At 39.2% G+C, this 21,352-nt stretch overlaps 1 protein-coding gene across 16 annotated transcripts in view; it reads left to right on the top strand.

Annotated features, from left to right (window-relative positions):
- Nucleotides 1-21,352, top strand: part of pcbp3 (poly(rC) binding protein 3) — an 84,114-nt gene that overhangs the window by 52,769 nt on the left and 9,993 nt on the right. For 10 of the 16 annotated variants that reach the window (XM_046844001.1, XM_046843911.1, XM_046843946.1 and 7 more), the window contains 10 exons: nt 1,990-2,157; nt 2,565-2,588; nt 2,683-2,715; nt 4,155-4,271; nt 4,891-5,022; nt 5,509-5,637; nt 7,078-7,221; nt 8,914-8,955; nt 13,781-13,859; nt 19,099-19,151. In XM_046844001.1, coding sequence (XP_046699957.1) covers nt 2,083-2,157; nt 2,565-2,588; nt 2,683-2,715; nt 4,155-4,271; nt 4,891-5,022; nt 5,509-5,637; nt 7,078-7,221; nt 8,914-8,955; nt 13,781-13,859; nt 19,099-19,151 — 828 coding nt within the window. In that variant the 5' untranslated portion in view covers nt 1,990-2,082. The remainder of the gene's footprint in view (nt 1-1,989; nt 2,158-2,564; nt 2,589-2,682; nt 2,716-4,154; nt 4,272-4,890; nt 5,023-5,508; nt 5,638-7,077; nt 7,222-8,913; nt 8,956-13,780; nt 13,860-19,098; nt 19,152-21,352) is intronic. The other 6 variants (XM_046844038.1, XM_046844021.1, XM_046844030.1 and 3 more) reach the window with 3 other exon arrangements.

The following is a 21,352-nucleotide window of genomic DNA, read 5'->3' as shown; positions in this document are numbered from 1 at the left end:
CTTTTTTGCACATTTGTATTACCTTATGTTCAGGATTCTTAAAATAGCTCCTGTACCATTCAGCAGTTCACCTCCGAGCACAAAAGCTAATTTAATGAAACCATAATGACATGACTGCAGTCATGGAGTACAAACAGCTCGTGGTTAAAAATAGCAGAGACACAACAGGTGCATCTGTTCATAAGTTAATTATGCTATATTGTATTGTGCAGTTTGTTTTTTCACTGCTGTGTGCTGATGATATTTAGCTTTTTAACAAAACTAGCCCCTCTTCAGTGTGTGTGTTTATTGAAGAGAAGACAGTGACAGGTTTTAGGCGATAAGGGTTTTTACAAAAGGGCTATCGCACGTCACACAAATCATACCATGGTTCTGAGCAAATGTAAGCAAGTTGATTATGCTAATAAACTTTTGTAACGGCATAATTGTACATGCGATAGATACAATTTGTTCATGCATTCATAATCTATGCAGGAAAAAAATGCTCCTTATACTCTTAAACTGTCTTTGATTTTTTCCCTACTATGAACTATTACTACGTCTATTATGTAAGTAATTTATTTTTTTCAACAAACAGACTAATCCAATAGAAGTGAGAATGTTTATTACACTACTTTCCAGTCTAACTAGTAGCACATACAGAAGGTATATAATAGAAGGTAGCTCATCAGGGCAAATTCTAATCTTTTATGACATGGCTTTATTTTCCCATTATGGCTTTAGTGTGGATTAGTGGCTTTATGCAATCCAGAGTTCTAGAGGGTGATTGGTGGACATCTGTCTCTAGATTTCATCTGTCATTTTATCTTATTCTAATACTTTGTCTCCTATCTCTGTCACTCGCTCTCTCATACACCAAATATTTTTATACACACACATCTCTTATTCACTTTCTTCTGCTATACCGTGCAGACATGTTGCAGGAGACAATACACATTTAGAAAATATCATCCACGAACAAATTCTCCTGCTGTGCCATCCTGCTCCATCATGGCTTCCTCATTCACTCCCTAAACCATATCTTGGACTATTTTTCTCCCTGTCTTTTCACCATGCTCAACTTTCTGTCCTGGTGTCTGGCATAAAGTGTCCATCTCACAGTGTCTGCTGAGTTACTGCCTTGATATGAGTGTGTGTGAGAGAGAGAGAGAGAGAGAGAGAGGAAGGGAAGGAGGGAGGGAGGGGGGCATAGATGGACCTGACAGCATTGGGGGAGAACTAATTTTATCCATTCTCATTCTACCTTTCTCAGTGTGTCTGTCAGTGAACTAGTGCAAGGTAATTCATATAATTTCATTTTCTAGTAAAGAAAGCATATTTCACCTATTAACCATTAAAGCTCTGGGCTACAATTTAGATCCCAGAACCAGCAAGTTGCCACCGTTCCTATTCTTTGAGGACCCTGGAACAGATCTTTTGCCATAAAGTCCATTAGGTCTTTCTAAAAAGTGAATTTGTGACAAGGTCTATTTCTAAATATGTGAAACAGATTGAATTTAGTTTTACTCAGTTTGAATTAATAAAATCAAATAGAATTACTCCTCTGACCCAACCCTGCCTAAAATATAAAAAAAAAAGAATAGTGTACAGCACAAACTTCTGAATGATAGCAGTAAATTATGTTTCTGTATGAAAACTTCAATTGTTTAATTCTATGTACTGAATGAAGTGTACTCATATACATGTACAGAATTCTATCCTACAGATTTAATGATATGATCTGTGGTATTTATGTTGAAGGGGTTTTACCCCATATGACGTAAAGAGCCAGATGAGGTACTGGATAATCCTCAAGGCTTAAAGATGTACTGTATTTCAGGAAAGCCGAGAGTTGAATTTCATGGATGAGAAGTGCTCCCTCTCGTGTTCAAAATATGCATATATAGCATCACTGCTGGCTTTAGAACATGTTGGGTATATTCCTTATATATATATATTACTATGGGTATATATTACTTATCTTTGTGCATCCATTTTTATTCACTTCAGGTGACTAGTTGGCTGTCATTTCCATCTCTCTCTTCCTACTCCTGGGGATTTCCTGTAAAGTGACCATACACCAACTTTTTCTCCAATCCCGCCATGGAATCCAGCAAAGTGCAGTCCGAGGGAGGCCTCAACGTCACCCTGACCATCCGTCTCCTCATGCATGGCAAAGTATGCACAGAATAAGGAGAGGGATGAGGGGGAGAGAATGAAAAATGGGGTAGTAAAATATTGGGTTATAGGAATGCTGATTTCTTTATAGCTATATCTAATATTTCTATCACCTCTAGTCAATATTTAGACAGAAAGATGGACAGATAAATCAATAAACAGACCAATAGACAGACAGGAGACAGGGAGACAAATAGTGAAAGAGAGCAAGAGAGAGAAATGCAGACAAAGTAATGAGGCAAGTATATCTAAAATATCTAATGTGATAAACACTTATAATTTTGACATTATTGATTCAAATAACAAGCAGTTGCACAAACCAGTGCCTCCTCCTTTTTTCTGGCACTCTGAACTCTTATATACAGCTTTGTACTAATATGTTTAGCATTTTACTTTTCTCTTTTCAGGAAGTTGGAAGCATCATTGGAAAGGTGTGTATCTACAATGACAAGGTCTTAAAAACATGTTAGAGGCAATTTGAAATTATGACTGTTTTTTAATTCCTAACACATTTTTGTTTTTTAGAAAGGAGAAACTGTAAAGAAGATGCGTGAGGAGGTAAGGAAAACCATCTCTAGGTTATGTATGTAACCCTGGTTCCCCTCACGAATGCTTCTGTGTAACCACGCTCTAAATCACGTGTGTAATCTGTCCAACGGAACGACCAGGAAGCAAAAAGAACACATGCGGTGAAGACTGTGCCAGCTTCGAGAGTGAAGGAAGGACTTGCAGGGATGCAGGGAGTGTGGCATGGAGACGCAGCGTCTCGTTTCCTCAGGGAACCAGGGTTACATATGTAACCTAGAGACATTCCCTTTCAGGAACTCAAGCTGCATCAACAACGCTTTGGGAACAAGTGTCTAATGCTGCCAGACTGACCCAATCCCTGCCTAGTGTGGATGGGCACAGGTTGGTCGAAGGAAGGGTTTACTTCCTGTTTTATGACCAGAGACTGCTCAGGTCCCACCAGAGTGGGACACAACCCGGAGAGGACAAGACCCGAACTGAATTAAGTAGACTCTGTCAACAGTGTGCAGGACCCATTAAGATATGTCCAGCAGGTGTTTCCAGGCTGCCAGATAATCTCTTAATGGAAGTAGTCTCTCCAAACTGGTCTCTGGTATGCCAAGAGCAGCCGGGGCGGTGCCCTGTGCCCTAGGGGCCTCGTGAGAGTGCTGGGGCCAGCAGCACTCTTGCAGCCCCAGATCATGATGCTACCACCACCATGCTTGACTTCCAGTGGTCAGTTTGAGAGAATTGTATTCAAAGCACCAACTTTTAACTGCTCCAAGATCCACACATTTTTATGGTCCTGTCAAGCAGACAAAAACATAAACATGATGAATAGAACTTGTGGATTTGCATAATTTCATGACGTGCAGCTGTTATGACTTAGGGTGAACGCACTTTTGTTGTTTATATATATATATATATATATATATATATATATATATATATATATATATATATATATATATACCCCAGTTCGAAGCTCGTGCCCCTGGTTTATCGCGGAATTGCATTTGCTACATAACTAATTTGTTTAGCTGATTTTCCCGGTCTCTCTTGGGTAGCATGATAGACAAAAAAACTTATAGGGAATTGTTTTCATGGAGTTTTATGTTAAAATAATGAAATTTAATTAATGAAAAAATAATTATAAATTATACAATGAAGTAAAATGTTAATACAGTACTGTATACAAAAATATAATTTTTGGGGTGGCGTCCGTTTATCGCGGGTGCTTTTGGAACGTAATTATAGATTATATATAATTTACATTGTATCCATACATCTTATTGGTTGTATAGTGTTTTATTATTTGAAGTTGTTGTTATTGATTGTTTTGTTTGTTATTTTATGTAAGGTGTCCTTGAGTATCATGTAAGCTATAAATCCATAAAAAATTTTTATTAATAATAAAAAATAAATAAATATAAATTTATAAATATATATATAAAGCAGACATTTCACTTCAAGCTTTGTGTGATCTACAGAGTGCTGCACGCATCAACATCTCAGAGGGAAACTGTCCAGAGCGAATCGTCACCATCACAGGACCCACGGACGCCATCTTTAAGGCTTTTGCCATGATTGCCTACAAATTTGAAGAGGTACATATTATTAGCAACTGTTCATGCAAGGTGTTCAAAACGTGTCATCGAAGTTAAAGCTCTCTAATTGCACTCTTCAGTAGATAAACTAACATGAATACTATTGATTATTTTTTTTGAACTACTGCTGTAATTATAAGTATGGTTTTATGTTCATTCATTTTCTTAAATTTTTTAACACACTTAGTATAAAAATCACACTGTACACACCTTTTGACAGCTTGATTGATAAGTTCCTATTCCACTGCAGGAATACCTATAATAATATCTTGAAAAGCTTTTCTTTTCAATTTGGTCTCTTCTTCGCTCATTGGCGATCTGAATATAAAGCAACATCTTTTCTGTAAAGCTGCTTTGTGACTATTGTTAAATGGGCTATACAAAGACAGTTGAACAGAAAGCTGAATTTAAAAACGTTTTCATTATTATTGAGATTGAACATTTGAAATCCCCCTTTTGTACCTACATTAATTTTCTCTCTTTCGCTGGAGCTATTAAATTATTCAGTATAGTTACAGGATAAATCCTCCAAGACAGCCAAATAACTAACCAGTACTATGTAAAATTACAATGTATGTATTAGAGCCTTGGACATTTTCACTCTTGTTCTTGTCTACAGGATATAATCAACTCCATGAGCAACAGCCCGGCCACCAGCAAGCCCCCTGTCACCTTGCGGTTGGTGGTCCCAGCTAGCCAGTGTGGCTCTCTCATTGGAAAAGGAGGCTCCAAGATAAAGGAGATGAGAGAGGTACAGTTTCTCAGTACTGCTGAGAGATAGAAACCTCATATTTTAAAATAAGTAGAGCATGACAGTTAGTTCTGCCTACCAGCTGACAGTTTTGCTCTCATGTGGATGAAAACTGGCAGAAATGATTAAGGTATAAGCATGACAGAGTGGTGTGATGCAGCCTGACACAAAACGGAGATACTGTTGTCACTATTACATCACTTTAAAAACATCACATTACGAATAATTTCACTGTATTAAACATATTTTTTTAAGTTCATTTATAACACATCCAAATCTGTCTGTTGTTAAGATTAGATAATATGTAACTATATGAATGTATTATGATGAGCATATTATTACTATAAACTTTGCTTTTCAGAACCACATGCAGTATGTGTTTTATATATGTATAATTTGTGTGTGTGTGTGTGTGTGTGTGTGTGTGTGTGTGTGTGTGTGTGTGTGTGTGTGTGTTCATGTGCTATACTTTCTGTCTCTCTTCAGTCTACAGGAGCTCAGGTGCAAGTGGCCGGGGACATGCTGCCTAACTCGACAGAGCGCGCTGTGACAATCTCGGGCACCCCGGACGCCATCATCCAGTGTGTCAAACAGATATGTGTGGTCATGCTGGAGGTACAGTGCAGTGGCCAGTGTGCTATGACCAAGGCTTTAAGAAAACACAACCACATATGCAGTTCAAACCCAGCGTATACTCCAGTAGCACACATTAGCTTAGGATCTATTTGGTACTGAATTACTTTACTAAAGTACAAAAATTGTGCATGCACACACACACACACACACACACACACACACAGACTTGAGAGTCTGTCTGTTCATGAGGCACACATGGCCTTTCCTTTTTCTATGCTTTTACAGAACAGAACTAAAATATTCTCATTCTATTCTCTGCACCTTCACTGCCACAGGAGTCAGTTCTCTGACAGAAGCACAGCTTTTTTTTTGTTGATGCACATGCCCTACTGCTCTCTCTGCCGCGTTCCCTCTTTCCAGTTCTCTCTTAATTTTAGTTGCTATTTTTGTGTGACAAAAACTAATAAGGCTGATAAGGTACCCACTACAGCCTCTAAACAGTGCAAATAGCCATTCAATTCAATATTGTGCAGTGTTATTGCATTGTTATTGCTGAAAACACTTTTATAATATGTCAAAAACAGACAAAAATATGAGCTATTTTTATTCATCTTAGATCTCATGACCCCAGGAATTTGTTTTTCATGTATTTATTTAAAACATTCAAAAATCTTTGTTTGTTTCTTTGTTGGTTTAAGTAAATGCTTTGGGTCATTGTCATACTAAAAGTTAACGTTTCTTATTATCTTTAGCTTATTTGCAGGTTTTGCACTAAAATCAGTTATTAAGATTAAATAAAAGCATTTCTATGTTTTAAAGAAATGCAGTATATTTATATTTTTTAAAGCTCTGATTTGTGGAAATATTCAGCCACAGTGAATCAACACACACTGTGGGGCATCACTGCTTGATGTTGCAAATATACAGTATGAATAATTCATTTGCATTCATGATATCAATATGGGCTGCAATTATAAAGGATCAGTAGTATTTATTTTAGGAAAAGATACTGTATGTAATTACTAAATATACTAGAATGTACTAAATAATACATGATCTGGAAAATTTGAATTTACATTTTTATATTTATTGTTGTAGACACACAGTTAAAATCACAAATAAACAAAGAAAGAGTTGAACAGAGAGAGTGACAGAAAACCTAGTGGTAGAAATAAAAGGGGCAGAAAAAGAAAGAGGAAAAGAAAAAGAGTACTGGTCAGGTTTGGCTACAAGACATACTCTTTTGGGTGATCCTACAGATTGGCATATTTTTTTTTCCACATCCCAGTGGCCACATCTCTCTTTTTGCTTTAATATGCATTGTCATATCACAAGCATACATATCACACACAAAACAAACTCGAAATCACATAATGATGTACATTCTAATTTGTTAGCACACAAACCTGTGTACAGTACATGCTGTATTTTCCCAGGTCTAACACTTTCTCCACCTCTTCCCTTTTTCCCCTCTGCTAGTCCCCACCGAAAGGTGCCACCATCCCCTATCGCCCAAAGCCTGCCTCCACCCCGGTCATTTTTTCAGGTGGCCAGGTAAGAGCCGACCCGCTGGCGGCGTCCGCAGCCAATCTCAGCCTTTTACTGCAGCACCAGCCACTGCCTGTTAGTGCACTCAGGTTTCTCACCTTTTCACATGCATGCTACCTATAGTCCCTACTGCCCAGGGACAGATGCTATATAAGGGGGAGATTGAGAGGGAGAGAGAGACAGGATCTGATATCAAGAGATCCTGACTGACCATGATGGCACTGTTTATTATAGTGATATATTATTTTATAAATGTTGTGCATTTTGTTGGTTTATGCTAGGGGTTGCATATTTTTTTTAGTCAGCTGCCAATTCAATAAACTAATAATAGCTAAATGTCAGCTAGTCATCTCAGTTAAAGCAACTGATTGCATTACTACTGTAGTCATTGTGTTTCTTTAGGAGGGAAATGTTCACTCAATACATTCCTTACGCAGTATTACACTCTTTATAGAGGTACAAAGTCTGAAAATGCATTTGTGTGGCGGAAGTGGCACCGGTATTGAATGAATGCAAACTGTTAATTTATGCCCATCAATCACCATACAGCTCAATGATCAGCTCTGACTGAAAATTCAAGAGGTTTTTACAGACTGATACTTGTGGAACCATAACATTCAACAAACTAGAGGAGTACTCTACAACTCTGAGCATTAAAAGTTCTCTTTCTAACACTGCTGGTCAAGAATACAATTTTGCTTTGACTTTTCCCATAATATTTATGTTTTTCCTTATACAATGTGCAGATGACCATAGAACTGGCATTATATTGTCAGAAATATTTTTACACTAACGATTTGAATGTTTATTTATATTTCCTTAATGTCTGCCTGCATTTCCTTTATCTCTGCCTCTCAGTTTTTTTATTATTATTATTTTCCCAGCAGGGACTTTGGAATTTGTAATATTAGCTGTATATTCTATGCAACCCTTAGTGTATTTACAAAATGACACTTTGCATTCTATAGATGGATATTTTGTCTCAATCTTAAAAATGTGTTACATTCACCCTTAATAACATCTGAATACTTATATAAAAGCATTTGCAGAGCAAGTTTTTGTTAAGCAATTCTCTTCTCTCCCTTTAAATAAGATATCCTTTTAATATGCCTAAAAATCTAAATAATGCATAAAAATAGTGTGTCTGCATTTAATGGAGCTGGGCAAAATGTCTTGGGTTCTATAATAAATTGACAAGGAATTCAAAACAAAGTGAGCACCGACAGAAAGCTGAAATATTAAAGGGATATTTTATCAAGCACATTTAACAGTCATTCCAACTCATTTGTTAACATGAATTACACTGCAGAGCAGTTTGTGCTTCTAAAATATTCTCAATAGTGCAATAATGCAAGCTAAATGAAGAGTAATGACTATATTTGCACTCTTAACATTCCACTTACTTAACCTTATCCACTTTCATTTCATGCAGCCATTAATTAATTCGTGCTGCCCCTTTAGACTGAGACTCGACTCAAAGCAGAAACCATTAATGCCATTTTATTTCTTAAATTCAAGTCACTATAAACACATCACAACATATTAAACAGTCACTTATAAGGATGACTGACTGCCAGAGACAATATATGCAATCTTGAAAAGACTGAGGATCAATCTGATTTACATTTCAAAGATGAAATTTCAAGCCTAGACATGAAAGTATTTGATGCTCTAGTGATTATGAGTCACCTGTTTATTGTTTAATAAGTTGCTTCAAAAAGGTGTTAATTTATTCTCCCCTTTCCCTTTTCCCCTCTTCTCTCACAGGCTTACACTATTCAGGGACAGTATGCTATTCCACATCCAGATGTGAGTTTCCTAACAGCTCTCCCTCCCCACCACCCCTACATCCTATCTTCCTGTCTGCATGCATCTGTAGCTTTTCAACAAGCATTTCCTATTAATATTAAGCAATAATATTAATATGACATTTTTGATGTGTAGTTTTTGTTGCTTTACAATCTGAAATTGGTCATAGCGCAAGCCCTCCATGGTGTGGGCCAGACTTATTAGGACTTGGCCTGTCACATTTGTATTTTTAAATGGAGTGCAACAAAAAATGTGTGATGCCATTAGAAAGGTAAACAGCTGAGTAGGGCTGCACAGTATATAGTTATTTAATCATTATTGTGATATTAGACCTCGTGATGCAGATTTCACATAAGCCTGTTTGCATTAAAAAATGTCCCCAACAAATTATAATACAATATAAGTTACCTTAATTACACCATTTTAATCTGTTCTAAATGTACCTTAAATGAGTAATTGTTAAGTTTTTACTTTAATCAAGTAAACTCAGCTCAGTTTTTTAATACCCTATCAACATGGGCATTAACAAATATGGATGCTTTATAAAAATGTATGTATTATTGTATGTATGTTTGTATGTATGTATGTATGTTTGTATGTATGTAATATTAGTGAAACCAGACTCAACATAAAGCATGAAAACAAAATATTCTTGTAAATGTTTAAGTCATTATAGTGTTTAAAATTATGTCAATCATCAGGACACCATACTGAAAATTTGCAATGTTTCCACATGGACAGTTTTGATTTGCAGATGTGTGCACCATAGTGGATTTTGGTACGTGATTTGAGACTCAGTAAAACAAATGTTTAGTGATAAAAAAAGATTTTGGTAGAGTTAATTTTTATCACTCTGAAATGGCAATATTACTTCCAGAACCATAAAAAAATAAGCACAAAACATTTCAAGCAGTAGCATATGACAATGCTATTTTTGTCTATATCATTGAGCCATGCAATGGAAACAAAGCTGGCTAATTGTTGTTGTTTATACTCCACTCTAATAATTTCATTGTTATCCATATTATTATCTCTCACTGATCTAACCTTAAAAAAAGCTAATGATCATCAGTGACAGTCATGATAAACAATATCAAGCTCCTGATTAAACAGCCTGGGTTACATAAGCAAACAGCAGACGCCTCCTCAGTCCCCTTGAGCCTCATCATCTCCATCAATAATCAGAATGAATCTGTCTCAAGAATAATCACATGCAGTGACATTAGTGCACGTCAGTCCTTCTCAGTGTACTTCGGCAGTGATTGATGCTTAGAGAGAAGGTGGAGGACATTATAATCACTCAAATTAAGCTTTAGTTTAAATTGTACCTGCTTTTAAACATTTAGAGGACAAACACAGAACTATTCATCAGTCTTGAACTGTAAGGAATGGTAAGGTTCCTTAGTTTTGTAGTACTATTTGTTAAACTGATTGAAGGGAATGTTGTCTGGAAGAAAGTTCATACAGCAATCAAGGATTCATCCAAAATAAAAGTGAGCATAATTTCACATTTACTGACTAAATGTCTAAAAATTCTACCATTTTTTTTTTTATTATATGAGAAAAAAAAAAAAAAAAAAACATTTTATTTGTTAGTATGTGAGAGACAGTGCTTTAAGCTAAAGCATGCACAATAAAGCTCAATTTATAGTTGCTTTTAACTATGAATGCACAAAGTACTGCAGTACATATCCTGTGGAGTTTAAAAGTGTAACTTTTGTATGTTATCAGAGATTAATGCTAGGTGCTTGTGTGATTTAATATAATCCTATGTGGTAGAGTAACTCACTAAACAAACTAATGAAATCTCCAAAATTAAAAAAAAAAAAAAACCTTTGGGAAACTCTAGATTTATAAATGCTTTTGAGTGTTAGACGCAGATTTAAAGTCTCTACGTTACGTATATAACCTTGGTTAACTAAGGGACTGAGACACTGTATCAACCACGCTTTGGGAACACGACTGCATGACCATGCTCTGAAACACATGTGTAATCTGTCCAATGAAAGGGCGCAACATCACTGGTGGGTTGATGACTCGACCAGAAATCTATGAACGCACATGCAGTAAAGATGGTGCTAGCTTTAAAGAGGGAAGAAAGCGCTCACAGCGATGCAGTGTGGCATCGAGACGCAGCATCTCCTCTCTAGGTTACGTATGTAATCCTGGTTCCCTGAGGGAACGTTCTACAGGGAACTTGAGCGGCATCAACAATGCTTTAGGAATGAGAGTACAACACTGCCAGACTGACAAATCCCTGCCTAGTGTGGATGGGCACAGCTAGGTCTAAGGACAGTGGGGCCGGAAATGGTGCTAAGGTGAAGGCTGTAAGAACTTACGAAGGCCAGAGGACCAGACCAAAGTGTTGCAAATGTCTTGGAGAAACCCCCAGAGGAAAAAAGGCCTTAGAGGCCGCCACACTCCGGGTCAAGTGAGCTTTGACCCTGAAAGGAGCGGGGAGACTATAGAACTTATAAGAGGAGGAGATAGCCTTCTTAATCCATCTGTTAAGGGTCTGCTTGCCCGCAAGAAGACCCTTCTTTTATGGACTATAGCAGACGAAATGCTAGTCTGACTTCCACCACAGGGCCGTCTTGGACACACCCGATTAATCTTCTCCTGGTCCGAGTATTGAAAGGGAGGAGAATAGAATTCCTGAAGCACAACTGGTCGTGTGGCAACAGAGGGCACCTTGGGAACATACCCTGGCCTGGGGTAAAAAAAAAGCACTGGCCATGCCCTGGGTAAACTTTAGACAAGAGGGGGCCTAGGAAAGGACCTGAAGTGTCATTAACTATTTTTCCCAAGTGACTGCTTAGCAAGCAAGAATAATATGAAGAGGAGCTGAGTGAGTGAGGGAAAACCAGAGTTGCAAATATTCCACTTGTTCTCTGTAAAACTTAATATTTGCCCTATTACCCACTTCTGGGTGGAGCCTCCATTCCCCAGACCTCGGCCCTTGCCTCGAAAAGGCATCTGCTCACCTGGGATGTATACTGCCCTCAGTAAAAGCAGCTTCTCTTGGGCCCAAAGGAAGATCTGTCATGGCAGCTTGTAAAGGAGGCAAGAGCGCAGACCACCCTGATGGTTGATGTAAGAGAACACAGATGTTCTCAGCACAGATCAAAGAGGAAATGTTTCAATGCTAGAAGCACAGCCAGCATCTACAGGCAGTTAATGTACCACAAGAGATGGGGCCCTTTCCAGAGACCTAGGGCAGAGCGGGCACTCATGACTCCCACACTACGCCTAGATAGGTGGTCCTCTGTAATAGAGTAAGCGCACTTTTCATGGTGTTTAGTCTTAACCCCAAATCCTTTATGTGGTCGAGAACAACATCTCAATGCTGAATGGTCAAGTGGTCCGATTAAGCTAATATTAACCAACCAAGGCCAAACTGAAGAACCCGGTATTGGTAAGCTTTGCCTCCAAAGTAAACATTAGGAACTTTCTGTGTAGAGAAAGGATGGTATGTGGAAGGTCGCGTTCCTCAGATCTATTGTGACGAACCAGTCCTCAGATCTAAGATCTCCTCTGATTTAAGACATGACTTGTTTTAGTGTGAGCATGCCGATCTAAAATGGGACTCTGTGGGACTATCAGAGAGGGACCACCTCAATGGCCTCCCTCCTTAAAAAAGTGTTTACTTCTTGTTCCATGACTTCTCGGGACCCACCAGAGTGGGAATCACCCTGTTGAATCGAGGTGGCAGAGACCTGAACTGAATCTTGTAGCCTCTTTCTACAGTACGCAGGACACATTTGGCAGGTTTTTCCAGGTTGACAAATAGTCTGCTAAGGCAATCAGTCTCTAGAGACTGACCTTTAGTGTCCCTAGAGCAGCAAGAGCAGTGCCCTGAAGTTGTTCTAGAGGCCCACTGAGAGGCAGCGGGCCCCCCAAATCCGCTATGTACCTGGGTGTGCAGATCAGGAAAGAAAGGCAGGCCCCGGCATAGAGGCAGTGACCTGGGTCGCATGAGGCACTCATCTAGACGCACTTTCTGCTTTAAATTTTTTTAGCTTCAAAACCGCTCAAGTAAATACCTCCAAAGGTTTCTTAAACTCGACTGGTTGCGAAAGTCCAGGGATTCATCCAGTACGGTGCCCCCCATAATCCCCATCCTCAGAGGAAGAAATGTAGTGTGCCACGCCCTTTTCGTGGGAAGAAGAGACGGCCAAAGGGTGGGCTTCTGAACCTGAGAAGTTATGGATCTTTTAGGTGAGAAAGGAAAAAGGGACGTGCCCCTTTCTATTCCTTCTACCAGATCCATTTGCAAACCTTACAACCTCAATCACCACTTTGCATCAGGGGAAGCGGGGCCAGAAGCGCAAGGCCCTTCTCGTGCCCTTTGATTGGTTTAGTGCATGGTCATGCAGAGACATTACCAAATCGTTGTTGACGCAGCTCAAGTTTGTGAAAGGGAACTATCGTGACAGTGTAACAGTGAGAAGTTTGAAGAGAAACAGTGCTGTTCAAAGTCAATAAGAACGAAATCGCCAAACATTGTATAGGCACATCAGAGCCAAAATGTCCCTGAAGAAGAAGTGGATGTTGCTTTTAATTTTGCATGCAATCTTAGCAGCAAGTGTGGCAAGTTTAAACCCAGCCTGAAACTTTTAATTACAGTGTCAGGCCAAGTCCTTCTCAAGTTGATCTCACTTTTTGCTCTATTTTTCTCACTCTCTTGTGCTTTAGTTTTACCACTTTTTCACTGCTTCTTTTCCTTGCCTTCTCTTTTGTACTAGTTTCGGTTTCTTGATTTTCTCAGTGTGACCTGTGTTATAACAATAACCTCTTAGTTCTACTGTCCCTCCTACCCCATCAGCAGTTGACCAAGCTCCACCAGTTGGCTATGCAGCAAACCCCCTTTACCCCCCTCGGACAGACCACCCCTGCTTTCCCCGGTACGTACCCACAAGCCCTTTCAGTCTCCTTCTCTTTGCACCTCTAGAAACACTCTTTTTGTCGTTTTCTTTCACTCGTTTTTATGTTTCCTATTCTCTTAATGTCATGCTTCTTGACATGCCCCTGGTGGTTGCTCTTCACTTTTCTGTGACCTTTGTTTAATTATTATTTTTTTTATTTGCTTAAACAGCCTCTACTACAAACTAGGGCACAAATACCTGAGTGCAGATAAGAAATGATCTTGGTGTCACAATTTATTGGTCAAAAAGAAAGTGTGCAAATGTGTATGTATTTGTATGTTTTGTTTGTGGGTTTAACTACTGTATAGGACACAGCAATACTGGCAACCAGAGGCTACATTTATATAAAAAAAAAAAACTACCCACTAAAATACAGGTTAAACGTTGCATTTGTGATTTTCCATGTGCAAGTTGGCAAAAAATATGTAAATTTATTGCAAAAATATGTGATAAAAGCAAGTGTTTTGAAAAAGAACATTTTTGGCTCATGCCAGTGTTTATAGTTTCAATTATTATCCATTTTGTATGCAGTGCAGGATGGATTGTATCCTGTCTCACACTGAAAGAAATTAATTGAAATTGTATTCCCCAATCCCTGTCTTCAAATGTAATGATAATATTGGGGTATTTGCCAATATCTTTAGTGGGATCAGACTGCTTAGTCTGGAGTCTCTGGTGTTACTCAAGTCATTTCAGATTTTAAGGTTAATGCCACACAAATAAATGTCCTTATACATTCTATACATATCTATACATACACTGAAACTCCTGACCTTATTTATATGCATGTGAGATCAATGGTCAATAATAAATGTGGGGGCAGCCATAGAAAACCATTCACTTTTGGCTCTTTTTTTCTTAACACATTGCCCTAAAATTACTAAAATTAACGTCCATAGGTTACGTATGTAACCCTATTTCCCTGAGGAAACGAGACGCTGCGTTGAAACTCTTTGGGAAAGCGCCCAGTGTTCGCTCTAAAATAATGTGTGTAATCAGTTAAAAAAATTGACGCTGGCCATCACCAATGAGGTGAAGTCACGGGCAGGAGTATAAGAGGCATATGAGTGAGGGCAGCGGCAGCTTCTGTCAGGGAGAAGGAAGCGCTGCAGGGATGCCAGAGGTGTGGCATAGAGACACAGTGTCTCATTCCCTCAGGGAACCAGGGTCACAATCAAAACCTAGAGACATTCCCTTTCAGGAATTCAAGATGCTTTGAAACGCTTTGGGAACGAGTATCCAATCATGCTGGACTGACCAGTCCCTGACTAGTGTGTGTCTGTCAACACAGCTAGAGGAGGACTAAGGGGCCAGGAGTGGCCCTGCGGTCTAGGTTATTAAACTGCACAAAGGTCGGCGGGGTGGACCAAGCCGCACTGTCACAAATGTCTTGGAGGGGAACTCCAGAGGACCAAGATTTTGAGCCAGGGACTCCCAGCACGGGGCCTAGAGATAGGAACCGGGGATCTCTCCAGACATCTAAGGCCTCTTTTGGGAGGGCCTTAGCAGATGAGCAGCTGATCGGTCTTTCTCCAAGGACCCATCCTCGTAGGTGTCCAGTGGACAGAGGGCACCTTTGGGATGTAACCGTACGGGGGTACAGGAAGACACTAGCCATACCCGGGGTAAACTCCAGGAAGGAGGGGGCCACAGAAATGGCCTGCAGGTCCCCTAATATTTTGATAGAGCAGATAGCCAACAAGAAAGCAGTCTTGATTGTAAGGTGCCTCCAAGATGCCTCGGCTAGAGGCTTGTCTCAACCCCTGCCTCGACAGGGTGTCTGCTGCCTCGTTCAACTGGCCCGGGATGTAAATCGCTCTCAAAGAGAGGAGTTTCCCCTGGGCCCAAAGGAGGATCTGGTGCACCAGCCTGCACAGGGTGCATGAACGCAGACCTCCTTGATGGTTGATGTAGGAGACCACCGCAGTATTGTCTGTATGGACCAACATGCTGTGAACTCTGAGGTCTGAGAGGAAATGCTTCAGTGCTACAAGCACGGCCAGCATCTCTAGGCAGTTTATGTGCCAGCGTAGATGGGGCACTTACCAGAGACCTTGGGCGGAGCGACCACTCATGATCGCTTCCCACCCCATGAGGGATGCATCCGTCGTTAGCATCAAGTAACGACCAGGGACTCCCAGCACGGGGCCTAGAGATAGGAACCAGGGATCTCTCCAGACATCTAAGGCATCGCGGCATGACCTTGGTAGTGTGGAGGGGGTTGCCCCTCTGTGAGAACCCACGGGTCCTGAGCCACCACTAAAGGGGTCTCATGTAGCTGTATGGATACTGATGGAGGGACCACCTCGATGGCCTCCTTCTTAAGGAGAGTGTTTACTTCCTGTTCCATGACGTAGCTTGCTGGGTGGGAAGAACCCCCCCAAAAATGGGGCGGAGGAGACCCGAACTGAATCGAGTAGCCTCGCTATACAGTATGCAGGACCCCCTGAGACACATCTGGAAGAGCTTTCCAAGCTCCCAGAAAGTGCCTTAGGGGTATCAGTCTCTTGAGACTGAGACTGACAGCTCTAGGGGTGGCGAGATCTGCTGGACCACAATGATGCCGGGTGGAAACCAAGGAGAGGGCTCGCTGGAGCTGGCCGTGCCCTGGAGCACTGAGGGTGGCAGGGTTAAAGGACCAGGCTGGGACAGGGCAGGCACTGGATAGAGGGTGCGGCAGGCACCTTCACAGCCGGATCCCCACAAAGTTCCACTTGCGCTTTCGTGGAGGGTTGCGTTTGGGGCTGCGCCTGCCGAGCAGGAGTCGCTGAAGAGGCCAGAAGGGGTTAGGCCTGCTTCCGAAGCCTGCGAGCGAGCGCTGGACCGAGCAGGTGAGGTTGGAGCTAGTGACATGCCTGTTTCAAAACCCTCTACAGGTCCATCTGCGAACCCCAGTAGCTAGCACAGTGCTCTGCCTCGACGAGAGTGGGGCCAGACCTGGAACGAGCTAGGGCACCCTCCTTGAAGAGTGCCCAGCGGGAGCGGAGCGAGCGCAAAGACATGCATGCACAGTGAACACAGTCGGCTCCCTCGAGAAACGACTTCGCATGCTCCGCTCCCAAGCAAGCGACACACAAGCCGGAAAGTGTGCTTAAATTTTGTTTGCTTTAATTAATTAATTAATTCATGTATTTATTGTTTACGTTTTTTTTTTTTCGACAAACAATCTGACAGACAACACAAACACACAGAGCTGCCACTGCCCTCACTCGTGTTTTATACTCCTGGTCGTGACGTCACCTCATCAGTGACGGCCAGCGTCCAATTTTTGACTGATTAAACACATTATTTTAGAGCGTGAACACTTCCCAAAGCGTTTCGTTTCAGCTCAAGTTCCTGAAAGGGAATTCTGTTTTCCATTTTGTAGTAGTATTCTAAAATCTCGTGAAGCCCCAACAGTGAAAAGGGAAAAAAAAATTAAATTCCTAGATGCCTTGGATCTTTACCAGTCTAAAAATCTACTCAATTAAAAGTAAAATGTAGCTCGTTTAAAATTTGCTGAGTAAAATTTATAAAACACTGGGGTGGGGATTTCTAGTTTAAGATATAAATCTCCAACTAGTAGATTTTAGTTAATGGAACACATTTACAAATTAAAGTGCAATAACAAATAGATACAATAAAAAAATATATAAAAAAATAAACACTGCAGTCCATGACTTAAGTGTAATGTGAGTTATGCACTTTCACAGCAAAAAAAAAAAATAGAGTTAGATTAATTGTGCAGTTTCCCCCTAGTACCTGTTAGTTTTCAACCCTGGTGTTAACCAACATTATCAATGCCTCTCCCTGATGCAAAGCAACAGCACAACAATTATGTAAACTAAAGATATCAGTATTAGTAAGTTATTTCAACATGCTTGCCCAGGTTTGATATAGAGTTTTTATAAGCAGCCAGTTCAGGTGCGTCGGGCAAACACAGCTTACACTGCATAATAAAGCTGTTGCCTTTCTTACATTTAAAGTCAAAGTGGACGTTTAAATATGGCCAGGGGTTTGTTTCACAAGCATTTGGTGGCATTTTGCTTTTAGCTAGGTCTGCATTATTGGTGTCTGTCTAGACCATCACTAGACCACGTAGTAATCATACAGTAATGTGTGTGCAGGGAAGAGAATGAGGTATAAGCAATTAACATGGTTATTCAAATGACAAAGGAAAAACTGATTAAAATGTATGGTCAAAACTGTACTGTACATTATATTAATAATGTAAAATTCTTTTTCAGCATTGGTTGAAGTGGAAATAGAGTACAGTACTGTAAAGTATGGAGTTCAGTACTGTATATTGTCTAAGATCAGAATCACACTATAATGTTCATGTACACCTCTGCATGTTCAGAAGGCAGACAGCTGATGGAAAGAAATTTAAATCTTGTGCTTGTTCACACAATAATGGTTGAGAATTTTTGAAGAGCACCATTATTAAGAACCATGGTGTCATGTTATAGATCGGTGTGGACATCACAATCAGTTACTTGTTCGCTTCTTTCCATGTAGAATTTTTAAATGAGGCCCTGGGTGTACCTTCTAGGCAACAAAATATATTTAGTTCTCTTGTCCATGATATGACAATGTTTTATGCACATTTAGTTGACACCACATTGTAGCTTTAGTCTAGATGTAAGAAAGAGAGGCCTCACTTAATCTACCAAATGCTTAAAAGGATACACTTTTTGAAAAATGACACTATCACAAGTTTTCTGAATCCTCCTGACATTTTGTCTGTCTTATGCAACACTGTAGCAAGTTGCTTCTACAAAGTTCTCTTGTTAGAGAGTATACAGTATAATGGGGTGGAGTACTTCTGGCACCTTAATTAGTATTTTTTATGTCAGCCATGTGTGCACGTAGCTGTGTGTGTGTGTGTGTGTGTGTGTGTGTGTGTGTGTGTGTGTGATTCATAATGATCCACTCAAACTGAAGATTTAGTGCTACTGCAGGCATAGTCATGATTAGTACATCACTTATGCATGCCAGAGCTAATTAAATAAAATCAGCTTTTCTTTTTTCAAAAATGCCAGCACTATTAAGAAATGCATATACTTGGAATTAAATTCCAAATAAGATTTTCATTTTGAGCTTGTTGGCAGTATGTCCTTGCATTGTGTCAGCAGATTGGATTGCAGGTGTGTGTGTGTGTGTGTGTGTGTGTGTGTGTGTGTGTGTGTGTATGTATTATTGTGTTCTCTCCCCAACCCTCACATACTCTTTCTCTCAGGTCTGGATGCCAGTCCCCCGGCCAGTACTCATGAACTCACCATTCCCAATGATGTAAGTATAAACAAACACACAATACACAAGTCCTATAGAGCAGTGATTCTCAAAATGGGCTCTGAGGAAGCAAAGCTGTAGCAGGTGTAATTATCTTTGGTTGTTTGCATTTACTTACATTCATCTTATATATAATGCTTGCTCAGGGATGTAGCGGTTGCACTTTATTAGTGCTGAGATTAAAGAAATATCTTCTGATTAGAAGTATTTGATTATTATAAGGAATACTAATGACTGAATGTTTACATGTGCTCAGAAATGAGCACAAGCTTCCCATAATTCCAGATTGAGTCAATCAGACAAAGATGTATCCCCCACTTTTGTACTGGGAATATAAGGATATTCCAAACAAAACCATGTCAGGTTATTTAGTATCTCTAACAGATTTGCTTGCATGACTATATATATATATATATATATATATATATATATATATATATATATATATATATATATGTGTGTGTGTGTGTGTGTGTGTGTGTGTGTGTGTGTATATATATATATATATATATATATATATATATATATATATATATATATATATATATATATATATATATATAATGTGTGTGTGTGTATGTATATATATATATATATATATATATATATATATATATATATATATATATATATATATATATATGTACAGACAAAAGTTTGGACACACCTTCTCATTCAAAGAGTTTTCTTTATTTTCATGACTATGAAAATTGTAGAGTCACACTGAAGGCATCAAAACTATGAATTAACACGTGGAATTATATATGGAATTATATACATAACAAAAAAGTGAACTGAAAATGTCATATTGTAGGTTCTTCAAAGTAGGCATCAAGAGAATGCCAAGAGTATGCAAAGCAGTAATCTAAGCAAAGGTGGCTACTTTGAAGAACCTACAATATGACATATTTTCAGTTGTTTCACACTTTTTGTTATGTATATAATTCCACATGTGTTAATTCATAGTTTTGATGCCTTCAGTGTGACTGTACAATTTTCATAGTCATGAAAATAAAGAAAACTCTTTGAATGAGAAGGTGTGTCCGAACTTTTGTCTGTACTGTATATATATATATATATATATATATATATATATATATATATATATATATATATATATATATATATATATAATGAGGAAAATAAGTATTTGAACACCCTGCTATTTTGCAAGTTTTATTATTTTCCTCATTATATATATATATATATATATATATATATATATATATATATATATATATATATATATATATATATATAATGTGTGTGTGTATATATATATATATATATATATATATATGTGTGTGTGTGTTTATATATATATATATATATATATATATATATATATATATATATATATATATATATATATATATATATATATATATATATATATAATGAGGAAAATAAGTATTTGAACACCCTGCTATTTTGCAAGTTTTTCCACTTAGAAATCATGGAGGGGTCTGAAATTGTCATCGTAGGTGCATGTCCACTGTGAGAGACATAATCTAAAAATAAAATCCAGAAATCACAATGTATGATTTTGTAACTATTTATTTGTATGACACAGCAGCAAGTCAATGTTAATATTTGGTACAGTAGCCTTTGTTTGCATTTACAGAGGTCAAACGTTTCCTGTAGTTTTTCACCAGGTTTGCACACACTGCAGGAGGGATTTTGGCCCACTCCTCCACACAGATCTTCTCTAGATCAGTCAGGTTTCTGGCCTGTCGCTAAGAAACACGGAGTTTGAGCTCCCTCCAAAGATTCTGTATTGGGTTTAAGTCTGGAGACTGGGTAGGCCATGCCAGAACCTCGATATGCTTCTTACAGAGCCACTCCTTGGTTATCCTGGCTGTGTGCTTCGGGTCATTGTTATGTTGGAAGACCCAGCCTCGACCCATCTTCAATGCTCTAACTGAGGGAAGGAGGTTGTTCCCCAAAATCTCGCAATACATGGCCCCGGTCATCCTCTCCTTAATACAGTGCAGTCGCCCTGTCCCATGTGCAGAAAAACACCCCCAAAGCATGATGCTACCACTCCCATGCTTCACAGTAGGGATGGTGTTCTTGGGATGGTACTCATTATTCTTTTTCCTCCAAACACGTTTAGTGGAATTATGACCCAAAAGATCTATTTTGGTCTCATCTGACCACATGACTTTCTCCCATGACTCCTCTGGATCATCCAAATGGTC

Source organism: Silurus meridionalis, chromosome 3, assembly GCF_014805685.1.
Source record: "Silurus meridionalis isolate SWU-2019-XX chromosome 3, ASM1480568v1, whole genome shotgun sequence".
In the NCBI taxonomy this organism is placed as follows: Eukaryota; Metazoa; Chordata; class Actinopteri; order Siluriformes; family Siluridae; genus Silurus; species Silurus meridionalis.
This window is presented reverse-complemented; position numbering and strand designations above follow the sequence as displayed.